This window comes from Trachurus japonicus, chromosome 15 (assembly GCF_045865225.1).
Source record: "Trachurus japonicus isolate A0001 chromosome 15, Traja_1.0".
NCBI lineage: Eukaryota > Metazoa > Chordata > Actinopteri > Carangiformes > Carangidae > Trachurus > Trachurus japonicus.
In genome coordinates, this window is record NC_140921.1 from 28,031,611 (window position 1) to 28,044,178 (window position 12,568).

Here is a 12,568-nt window from a genome sequence, read left to right on the forward strand (position 1 = left end):
AGGAAAACCTCTGCCTCTGTTTCACTTTATGTTGCTGGTAAATAATGTGGTTGTAAAAGTAGTAGGCTAAAGTTAAATTATTTAGTATGCACTAATTAAAGGGGCAGAGCAAGAGACATTTTAGCTTTTATATTTTATAAGATACATTTTTTGTAAGAACCACAATTAATAAATATAGGTTATATATTTCAGTGAATATCTAATTGTTCTTAGCATTTGTTAGATAACTTTCTTTGCCCAATAAATTAAAACATGTTGGAACTATGTCTCCTCTCTTGCAGCCAGAATCTCACCTACTTTTAACCTCAGACTGTCACAATGATGGATCAGATGTCAGACTGCCTCATTCTTTCAGTTTTAACCTGAATATACAAGACATGATTGATTTTCCCAACGATCAAAGTAAACCAAACCGAACCGAAAACCATGACCACAAAACCGTGAACCGAACTGTTTGCTTGAACATCTTTTAAATACATATTGCTGCTTAATATGTTTTATGTAACCTATGGCATTTTTAAGCTTCATGTGTGTTATTGGACAGAAAGAGCAGCGCTGCCTAGGAGCATAGCCTATGTACAGAAAACACATTTACATCAATAAATAAATGTTTCACAATGAACCAATCAGTCTGTATAAATTTTAATTAGTTTGAAGGCAAGGTTTGCAAGGTTCATCTGATGGACATCAAGGGACAGATTCTCCAAGTTTTGCACAGCTTTTGCTCATGCTAAACCTGCATAGGCTGAAGACCCCCTTCACATATTTCAAAACCAAACAGAGACAGATTGTGCAGGTTTAACAGGAGCAAAAGCTGTGCAAACCTGAGTAAATCTGGACCCTAGTCTCATGCTAAAATTGACTGTAAATTCACCTTTAAAGTTGGTTTTTAAAAAAAATTCCCCGGGGGAGCATGCCCCCGGACCCCCCTAGGGGGTCGGTATCTTGTCACCTTTTTTACCCCTGATGAGTTTGAGTTTGCACTTCATCACCTTACTGATCCTGAGCTGGGTTGAGCAGCAGTTGTCTACAAAACACTACACACAATTCTCTTCAACCAGCAGCTCACCAATTGCCTGCATCCAAATGTAACATACAGTATAATACAAAACCTAAATCCTATATTCACTATACAGTGGTGGAAAAATTTTCGGACAAAATTTCAGCGGTTTTCCCTGTATCAGGATGCAGTCATTTCTTGCTGTAGAAACCCTTGGACGTCCAGATTTTGGTTTGTCTTCCAAGCTGTTGGTTGTTTTATATTTCTGCAAAGTGTGTCCAACTGCTGAAGGACTGCATCTTCACCTCCTGGTTATCTGGAGGCAGCCGTACCCTTCCTGGCTAAGAATCTGTATCTTCAGGCGTGTTTCCTGCGTTAGGTTCCTTGTTTTAGCCAAATGTCTCTGAAGATCTTCCAATGTTCTGGCTTCATATAGACACCAAGCACGGCAACAAAAATTGCTTTAATGGCTTTTATAGGATTTGTTTAGTAGCTACTAAAAGAAATTGCACTTGAAGACCTAAGAGTGATTCTTAATGCAATATTTCACAAATGCATAGGGTGTCCAAAACCTTTTTTCCAACTCTGTCAGTTGCTGAAATAAAGTGTAATGTTTCCCTATTCTCCCTTGATGTAGGATTTTGGATGCTGAACAGCTGAGTGTCTCCTCCTGTGTTATATTTTGGATTATAAATAGTGGGTTGAGGTGACAGATAAAAATGTCTGTTTGAAAGCACGTGTTGCTCTGAAACCTGTGTGCATCACTGAACATTAATGCTGCTCTCAAACATGTGCAGGTACCTGCTGCCATGTGTCCTGACCCCTGACACACTCCCACATCACCACAGATGCTGTTGAACTGAACTGGTAACAAGCTGGACGGTCCCTGTCCTCTGTAGCCTGCAGCCCGTGGTGTCCTTTCCTCCCAGTCTTTACCTCAGAAAGACTTAATAACCAATCGTGTTACTAAGCTGTTGCTAGGTAACCTAATTCATTATCACTCTCACTTAGAGCCACAGCCTATGTCTTTCCCAGATGTTAATTCAATAGAAAAGGGATCAACTGGTTTTTGTGGAGGAGTGAGCACTGATGTTTGGATACAGATCACACAACTTATATCAGTTTTGATTTGTTTTTGTTTTATTCAGTTTGCTGTACATTGCAAACAAGTTGGCACAAAGACATTTCTGAGATCAGCGAAACAAAAAAACAAAAAATAGAGAACACATTTCGAGGTGTTCACCTACAGTATATATAGCTACTGTAGTGTATACATAATATTTGTGCTGGTATATGAGGTGATTTTTTTGTGTGTGTAAGGATATAGTAGCTACAAACATTCATGGTTTCAACAAACAGCACATTGATCTTGTTTGGTTGTCAGTTAGACAGAAAACACATTCTTTCATCTGGATTGCTGGAAAACACATGTGTAGCTAGCTATATATGACACATAGGTTATAATACTGAAATATAAAACTGAACATGAGGCAGTTTATCAAGTAGGGACCAGGCAGACCCAGTGATAGAATCAGAGGGCTCAGGCTACTCGGGGAGGGTCGTTTATTGAAGCACGGTCAAAACCAGGAAGTCAAGTATTTAGGCCCTACTTTGACAGAAATGCAACGGTATATTTGTACACGTAAGACGCAGAGCTGTTGCTCAATTCATCTTCTCAGAATAACCAGCAGCAACAAATTTCTTTCTTGTTTTTCATGTATCAAAACTCAACAGAGAGGCACCATTTATTGGCAGAAGAGTTTACTTGAGTGATCATGAGCTGGGCAACCCCCAGGCATCATGTGATTGGCCACACATTCAAACTCTTAATGGAAAAACATCAATACTTAGTGAAATTATATAAAAATGTACTAATTATAAGTTTATAGGTGAGAGTTTTGAGGCACGGAGGTATAAAAGCCAAACAATAAACTACATCACAGCTAAACAGTGTTTGGCACGTTACTTTAAAAAAGTAATTAGTTAAAGTTACTAGTTACTTGAGTGAGTTGGTTAGTTCCAGATAAATGGCTTTTTTCCAACTAGTGAAAAAAAAAGTGAAAAGGCAGCACCATTAGTAACGCCGTTATTTTATGATGGCGTTAGTCCCATCAGTGATCACAGCTAAAGCAGTGAGAGCCGTGCAGATCAGTAGTAATCGCTCAGACCTAGACTGGTGTCAGTGTCAGCGAGCGCTTTCAGTTGATTAAGGTTCATCCTCAAGTCCCACATCAGGCGGTTCAGGCTGTTCAGGCCTTGTGTGTGCAGCAGCTCACTCCTGAAGACCTGACTGAACGCTGATGTCATCTCCTCCATGATCCCCATCAAAGGCTCCAACATGATGAACAGTCGTGTGTGACTCTCTGCAACCCTCCCCCTCCCACACAGCTCCCCCAGCTTAGTGACAGTTTTTCTCAGCTTGCTGTGAAGCTCAGCAGCAAGCCGCCTCCTCTCAGACATGTCCTGCAGTTTGGCGCTGGTCTCGTAAATCTTACTGTCAGTCTCTTGGATGTCCTGCTGAGCCTTAGAGATGGAGGAATTGCTCTCAGATACTTTGTTAGAGTATGAGTTCACCTGGGATTGACTGCTCTCGACCTCGCCCCTGGCTCTGCGCACAGCATCAACAGCATTGTCGTGCTCCAGTGCACCAGCAACAGTCAGAACTGCCCCTGAGATAAAAGCAGATTAATAATGAAAACACTTGGTTACATAACTGTTTTAAATAATCTGTATGTTTACAACCTGTTGTATTTACTTACCAGGAATCCATCCCACAACTGGTATGAGCATGATACCTAGCCCAACCTTCGCCATCGTCTCTGCTTCATCTCTCCTCCGCCTCATGGAGTCAAGGGTGCCCTCTGCTGACCTCAGGTTTCTCCTCTCTGTCTGCAGAGCTTCCTCGTAAATCTTCAGAGAAGATCTGTGTGACTTCAGCTGTTTTTTCAGTGTCTCTAACTCGCCCTCTTTCCTCCTCTTCTGCTCCGCTAACTCACTCTGCTTTACAATGAGAAGCTCACTCTCCCGGTCCAGGTGATGAAGCTTTTGGTTGGCCACCTGCTCCGACTCTTCCAACTCTTCCTTCATGTTCACAATCTGTCGTCTGATGTCATGATAGGTCTGGCAGTCTGGAAGAACCATGTCTTCATTTTCATGGAGGAGCATCTCTGTTACTCTGATAAAGGAATGAAGTCCTCTCTCTAGCGGCCTCATCACAGCCTGGGCCGTTCCCTCCAAACCCTGCTGCCGTACCGATCTGAGGGTGTGGAGAGGAAAGGGTTAAAGGGTGGAGGTGGAGGAGGAGACCGAGCTCATATGATGTGAGAGGAGCCTGCTGCTATAGTTACGGTCTGATGGATGCCAAATATCACTTTCTATTTCTATGCCATCCATCCATCCATCCATCCATCCATCCATCCATCCATCCATCCATCCATTCACCCATCCATCCATCCATCCATCCATCCATCCAACCAACCATCCATCCGTCCATCCATCCGTCCATCCATCAGTCCATCCATCCATCCATCCATCCATCAGTCCATCCATCCATCCATCCATCCATCCATCCATCCATCCATCCATCCATCCATCCATCCATCCATCCGTCCGTCCGTCCGTCCGTCCATCCATCCATCCATCCATCCATCCATCCAACCATCCAATCCCAGCCGACATAGGGTGCATGGGCCACCAGTAGTGTTGTGGTGCACGAGACTGGACTTGTCCTAAAACCAGTCCTGACCCCATTTTCAAGGTCAAGGTCTTGGTCTTGTCTTGGAATTGACTGCAATCGACTAATCCCCTTGTTGTTGGTCTTGACACAGTGAACCTCATACTGACACTTACCTAGAATATGACTGAAGATACATGACCAAAGCAAAGTCACAGCTGGATGCTTGATCACTGTAAGATGAAAACAAAACATCATTACTTTGAATAATGATTTATTATATTAAAAAAAGAAGAAAAAGAAATAAACCAAAGAAAGAAAAGAACTAGTTGTCAGTCATTTCTCTAACCTGCTGCATTATTCATAAACATTAAAGCAGAAGTAAGTGATATATTTGTGTTAATATAAGTCTTAAATAGTTATATCTTCCGACAGCAATCACTTATATAGAGTGTTTGGTCTGAAACACAGGTCTGTCAGTCCCTCTGCTCTGCTCTGAGCCGAGGAGAAAACATTTATCGTATCCTACAGTTTTTATCCAATGGGGAGAGAGAACGGCATGCAGGGCTGTGTGTGCAGCCAAGGAACGCCGTGAATGTGGCGACGTAGGGACGAGGACTGTTATGGTGCGTTCAAGGAAACTCGTATTTTTCCGACCGTGAAGTGGTACCAGGTCGATCTGGTACGAGTTCACCGGTCGGAAGTTACGAGTGGCCGTTATAGTGACTTTCACCGGTAAAACAGGTCGGAAAAACACGAGTGGGTTGCCTGGAATGCTACAAAGTCGTAAGTTGTGACTTGAAGCTGTAATTTACGATTTCAAAAGCCTGCCTGGAACGCAGCATTAGCGAAAACGACCGGACCACTTACTTCTGCTTTAATGTAACATTTTTAATGTATTAACTGTATATAATAATGCACTTTCTATTTAACATGACAGCAACAGATTCAGGTGTGCATCTCAATTCTCAATTCAATGACTAGTTTTTCATTTTGTTTTTATTAGATATTAGTCTTGGTTTATTAGATCCTCAAGCACAAAAAAGTAAGTACAGTGTATGATGTGATATTTATGTCCCTCTTACACTCAGAGCCACATGGGGGCACTCCACTCTAACAGACTTTACACCAATGCGAACAAAGAACAAAACGGCTCCAATGCCAGCCACCAACAATATGGCCCTGTCACTTGTTCAAATCATACTCAAGAGGCCTGACCTGCGTGTGTTATACGCTGCAAAACACCCAACATGATTTGTCAAACAAACCACTGGATTTGAAATCACTGGCTGATCTGTTCTCTGACAAAATGTGATCTTAAAAGACATAGCCCAGCTTGCATTGTATATGCTTTCATATACTGATTTGTGATTTCATATATTTTTGACAAACCCAGAAAAACCAAATCCGTGTTGCAGTGAGATGAAGCAGCAGCACCCTGTATCTGTTATCAAATTACAGGATCATTTTCTACAAGTTTCTGTAGGTTGAACAGGTCGTTGGGTGGAGTTTTACTTATAGTGACCTACAGTAACCACAACTATAGCTGGGGTAACGTAATTTGTCTGTTGACGCCCTGTGTGTGTTTGCATGAAGTTGAACTGTTCTCCACCACTTTCTTTCTCACCGTTATCATAAATCAGACTGTAAATCCAGCGCACTCTTCCTCTGACTCATTTTCATTTCCTCCACTGACCTGCTGCTGCACTCACTCAGAGACGTTCTCACTCAACCCAACTGACTGAAAAAAAACTTCTTAGGTTACTGGTGCAAGGCTTTTTTGAGTTTGCCCTCAACTGAACAACACACACACACATGCCACTATTTTGTTCAGGAACCGTAGCGCCCCAGCTGCACACTACAGACACCGTGTGGAACTGCTGACAGGAAGTGAGCAGCTCTTTGTGTTGGAGGGTTGTTCTCCGACTGGGGCTACTGTAAAAAGACTGCAATAATACAAGAGCTGCAGACCCAGCCATATATTTCCCCTATGGGACAGACTACACTGACTCGGTTGTCACACAAATCACAGATGTTATAGATGTATGTTTAAACTGACCTGTTTGAGATCTCTTGGTGCTGCTGTCTCTGTCCTGCACTGTTACAGCTCTGCTGTCAACTCAGTGAGAGTGAAGATTGGAATGGGCGTATGTGTGTATTTGTGTCTGTGTGTATAGTGTGTGTGTGTGTGTGTGTGGTCACATGGTTTCAGAGAAAGTATGGGGCTTCCCTGTGGCAGAGTAATAGTGAAAGTGAAAGCGCAGGGAGCAGTTCAACTACATGAGCAGCAGTTGCTGCTTGATAATTCTGCAACGTTGTCAGATCTGAGACTTCATCTTCCCATATAAAGTACAAAATAAATATAATATATAAAGTGGAATAATCACAATTGAATGATATGCAAACCTTTACCTATCTCTGGACAGTAGTTCTGGTCCTGCTGGTCCTTTGGTATTTGCCTTTGTTTGTCAAACCATCAGTAACATAGCCTACTGTAATATCTGAACTTCATCATGATAACTGTGTGTTGAAGTCAGTGATATCCCCATGTTGTGGAATGTGTTTTTTTTGCTTGAAGATTGTGGTCTCTGTTTTAACAGAATAGATGTCCTGTGTACATAGTGTAGTGTTGTGTTCAGTGACAGACTGGCCATAGGGCAATATGGGCAAAAGCCCATAACAGGGTGAGAATAAGTACTCACATAGGGGTTGGCTATACCAGAAACACCTAGCCTGGCTGTTTTCATTCTCATAATTGTAACTATTGTTGTTTTTATTTATTCCAAAAATTGAAATAATAATAATTATTCTGTATTAAAGAGTCTTATGGCTGCTGCCTGCTAGCAGGAAAGACTTCCTGCTCCTGGGGCACCTAGAGCTGTAGAGCATTATTTAGAAAATGACTGGAATTCTCCTTTAATGTCCACAGAGCAAGCTCCTTCTCCCCAGCACACCACACCGAAGAACAGCGCACTGGCCACCGCCATCTGGTAGAAGATGCACAGAAGAGGTCTGCAGATGTTGAAGGATTTTAACCTTCTCAGGGAATACACTCTGCTTCGACCCTTCTTGTACATTGCCTCCATGTGTCTGGAGCAGGGGCGTTTCTAGACACTCTGGAGGCCCCAGGCAAGAGATAACTTGGAGGGCCCCCAGCCCCAACCGGGACCACAAACATTAACTGTTTAATGAATCCAAAATCCCAAACTATTGATGATTCAATTCTGCATCAGTCTCATATAAAACGTACCTTGGCTACGTTGGTCCAAAGTGCAAAAACATAGAGGCTTTACAAGAACGGCTTAAATTGTATGACTGTTACATTTTTTCGGACTATTTCTTTTCGTATTGTTTTGCATCCAAGTCACGTGCCTCTCAAGTTTCCAGCCGTGAGAACAAAAAACATAGTTAATTTTTAGTGGAAAATCAATATTTTGAAGAAGTTTCTGCATGAAAATGCCCTTTGATTACATTTTTAGTGAGGAATATATATTTTATTTTCATAATAATTACTCAGTGAATGTACATAATCATTCGCTTGCTTGTTGTTTTTTCAGATCCAGCCAGAATAATTAGAAACGGCAATGTTTTCTGCTGTCGCTAGGGTGGTTACATTCCATGTACACAGCCAGTGACAACATCAGGTTGTCACCGATATGGACCAATGTCAGCCGCCCCTGGGGGCCCCCTTCAGCTCAGGGCCCTAGGCAATTGCCTCAGCTGCCTGCCCTGTTGCAACGCCTCTGGTCTGGAGTCTGGACCAGACTAGCTTGTTATCCAGATGCACTCCCAGATAACTGTAGCTGGGGACAACTTCAACCTCCTTGCCTCGAATGATGATATACAGAATAGCCTATGTATGTTTGTGTGCATTTGTGCATCATGTCTGCAGGTTGCTTCCCATGTGTGTGGTGCCCATACATTGACAACACCACTGCTTGTGTTGACATGCTCTGACTACCTCTCAGGTCACATCCGGACACACTGTATCCATATTCTCAGTTCCCTATTGTACAACACATTATGCTATCATGGGATGCTATTGTGCCTCACAGCCCTGTGGTTTAGTTTAATTCAGCTATTTGCCTCACTTTGAGTGACATGAATTATTTACTGCATCTGCATCTTTCAGCAAAATCAATTATCACACAGCTCTGGATTTCTGAATGTAATATTTGGGTCACAGCACAAAATCTTTTTGCTCCATCCATCCATCCATCCATCCATCCATCCATCCATCCATCCATCCATCCATCCATCCATCCATCCATCCATCCATCCATCCATCCATCCATTCATCCATCCATCCATCCATCCATCATTCCAATCACTACTGCTTTTCCAAAGTCAGGTTGTGGGGGCAGCAGATCCACCTGTGAGCCCCAGACTTCCCTTTCACCCAGCTACATTGTCCAGCTCTGACTGGGATCCTGGGGTGTTTCCAGACCAGGCTGGAGATCTCTCCACCTAGTCCTCAGTCTGCCCCGTGGCCTCCTCCCAGATGGACGTGCCATGAACACCTCCCTAGGTAGGAGACCTGGAGGCTTCCTCACCAGATGCCCCAACCACCTCATCTGGCTCCTCTCCACACAAAGGAGCTGCCTGGACCTTATCTCTAAGGGAGACCCCGCACAGCCCCTTCCTGAGAAAACCCATTTTGGCCACTTGTTTCCGCGACCTCGTTCTTTCGGTCATGACCATATAGGTGAGGGTAGGAACTCTATATGGCTCAACGCTTTCTTTGTCACAACTGTGCTGTACAGCGATTGCATAAACAAGGCCCTGAGACTGGTTACTTGAACTCCTTCACCTGGGGCAAAGACTCATTCCCTACCCAGATATAGGCGGTCCATCGGTGCCTTCTGAGAACCATGGCCGATTTGGTGCTGATCCTCATCCCAGCAACTTCGCACTCAGCTGCGAACCGAGCCAGTGTGTGCTGAAGGCCAAGTCCATAAATATCAGCAATTTAATGCATATATTCATGTTCATATAGGCAGAACGTTTTTTTTAAAGTGATAAATGTAAGAAATGTAGCCTACTGAAAATAGTGAACTGTTAAACCTAATAATAATGGAGCCTGGTCAATAAACTGACTCCAACATGAAAAAAAAGAGAAAATATCACTTTAACTTTATGTTGGATGTTTCAGACATATTTTCCAAGACATTCACACATGGAAACAAATGTTAAGACAAGACCAGACAAATTATTCCAATGAAAGATGAATGAATCTAACCCCTCTGCTCTGATTTTTTAATATAAATATGTGATTGTACATGTGTGTGTAATTCCAAACTCAGTTACAAACTTGCACACTGAAAACGTTTTATGTACTTATTGTAAATGGCATTTTCATCCCAGTGCTTTAGTGCTTTCTGCTCACTGCTGCTGCTTCTCACATGATCAGAAATAAGATTTCATCAGCCAGAAATTGAATCATCTCTGTAGCTATACGTCTCAGTATTTTTTCCTTATCTTTCATCAGTTCATCTTCCACCTCACTTGTCAAAGTCTGGCTCTGCTTAGATAATGTATTTTAGCCAATGTACTCATCCTCCACAGTTCTTTTTGTCTCGTCAAAGGTTGGTGTTTCATTCCCCAGCTCCCTGTCATTGATTGGTTGGAATAGTGCTGTTTATTTCCCACTTACAGAGACAGGACTGTGTAGGAACAGTGGGACTGTAAGGAGGTATCATCCAAGTTGAACTGGATTACAATCACTCCACCTTTACGAGGGAGCAGTAGTAGGTTAACAATCTGTCCATTTTAATAACGCCGCATTGTTAAAGCAGAAGTAAGCGGAATATTTATGTTAATATAAGTCTTAAATAGTTCTATCTTCCGACAGCAATCACTTATATAGAGTGTTTGGTCTGAAACACGGGTCTGTCAGTCACTCTGCTCTGCTGTAAACCGAGGAGAAAACTTTCCTTGTATCCTACAACCGTTATCCAATGAGGAGAGAGAACGGCATAAAGGGGCGGTCCTCTCTGTGTGTGCAGCCAAGGGATGCGCGTGAATGTGGTGACGTAGGGACGAGAGGGCGGGGACTGCTAACTCCATCGGCTGACAAGAAGTTAGCCAAAACCACCGGATCGCTTACTTCTGCTTTAAAATCATAGATTTTCTTTTCTTTTAAATTAAGGTGTGGGTTCTCTAAGCAAAGGTCACTATACCAGGGGAGTCACTCTGAGTAGTTCTAATAGTGTTGGATCTTCAGCTCTGCTTCTTATCTATAAACGTCACTGCACACCAAATGTACAGGGATTTTACGTAAAAAGACATCACAACTTCAAAAGTTTAATTTTGAAGAGAAAGTTAGAATATCTTTCTTAGTAAGAGATCGAGGGGATGAGACACAGCAAAGGGCCACAGACATTACCATTAAAAAAACACAAATATGAGCCACAGGGTGATTACTGTAACAGAGACTGTATTCCTTATTTGTCTCTCCCACAGCTCACAGCCTGAGTGGAGTGTGAGACGTACTGACACCTGACGACAAGTAGATGGTGTGAGTCTAACCTAAGACCTCTAATGCAGCTCATCACCTACCTCTCATGTCTCTCCTCTCTGCCTCTTTATTATTAACTGCTCAAGAAAGGTAAAAATGCCTGAAAAAAAACCCAAATAAGCCCAGTCTTGAGAGTAAACCTTATTATGAAGACTTGTCCAAATTGGCCCAAGACTCGGTCCCAATTCCAACCCAGGCTTTGACTGTACAAGTGAGAATGTTATCGGTGGAAAATCTCTGTTGAGAAGGGAACGCCTTAAGACCGAGAATTAGATCCTGTTAATGGCTTTAGGGTGTGACATAATGCATTATACTTTCAGTGCCATCTGTGTCCAGATGCAATTCAATTACATCTCATCATAATTTCATTGTTTTTGTCAGAAGATTTCCTTGTAAACTGTGCTTCTGAATATTTGGTCACTCTGTGGATTGATGGGCATTGAGTAAAGTGAATGGTGTTAAAAAGAAAGATCAGTTTGCTATTTGTTGAAATGACAAATTATCTTTTAATCTTTTTAGATCAATTTAAATAGCTTGTACAGCTAGGAAGCCTTTATATGATGCAGAAGATAGAAAATGATCTCTGCAGTGTAACAAGTAAAAAGTGTAACTTGATGCCCAGGTCTTCCCTCCACCTGTAGCAGCTGTTGACTGGTGAATCGGTACTGTTGGGGTCTGGGTTTCCCCCTTTCCTTCTTGTTTGTCATTACCTGTGTGTGTGTTTGTGTGTTGTGTGTATGGCTATTCCTACTTGTAGGAGCCAATTTGAGCTTTTTTGTTCATTCTACAACTTTCTTGTTTCTAGTTACTCCCCCAAAAAGTGTGAACTTCACATGTGATTCACATGTGAAAAATTTTGCACATGGGAAACATATGGTTTTGGCCCAATTTTATGTTAATCACATGTGAATTCCCATGTGAACCCATTTTACACATGTGCTCTACATGGTAATACATGTGATCACATGTGAAGTTCATGAGTTTTTTCTGTGAGGGTGAGTTAGTAACTGAATTACTACATTGTAAAAGTAACTAATTAGGAAAAGTAACTATTCCGTTACTTTCTTATCAAATGCTCAAATAAGTCAAATTACTTGGACTTGCCCCCCTAACCCCCTAACTATAACCCTAACCTCCTGTTTGTCTGAAACTAACCAACTCACTCCGTATTCCTCTGCGCATTGGTTATTTCCTGATAAAAGGCTTTTTTCAGACTAGTTGATTGATTGAAAAAAAAAGTGTCTATAACTTACCCTTTAACAGGAGTATTCTTTTGACGGGACTTCTTGAGTCAAGTAACGATGAGTAACGGTGGATTTTATTGTCAGTAACGGTAACAGCGTTACAACAGGGGAAACTGTAACTTTTTGGAATATTA

The 12,568-nt window shown here is 42.1% G+C and overlaps 1 protein-coding gene across 2 annotated transcripts; it reads right to left on the minus strand.

The window, feature by feature from the left end:
- Positions 1–2,308: 2,308 nt before the first annotated feature.
- Positions 2,309–6,808, minus strand: LOC146973875 (uncharacterized). 2 transcript variants are annotated; one of them, XM_085799047.1, is made up of 4 exons: positions 6,733–6,808; positions 4,850–4,906; positions 3,760–4,256; positions 2,309–3,669 (listed from the first exon to the last, which is right to left on the minus strand). In XM_085799047.1, the coding sequence occupies exons 2-4, from the start codon at positions 4,870–4,872 to the stop codon at positions 3,149–3,151; spliced, it is 1,041 nt and encodes a 346-aa protein (XP_085655173.1). In that variant the 5' UTR covers positions 4,873–4,906; positions 6,733–6,808; the 3' UTR covers positions 2,309–3,148. The 2 variants fall into 2 exon arrangements, with proteins under 2 accessions (XP_085655173.1, XP_085655174.1); XM_085799048.1 differs by having other exon boundaries at positions 4,844–4,906; positions 6,733–6,785.
- Positions 6,809–12,568: the final 5,760 nt, after the last annotated feature.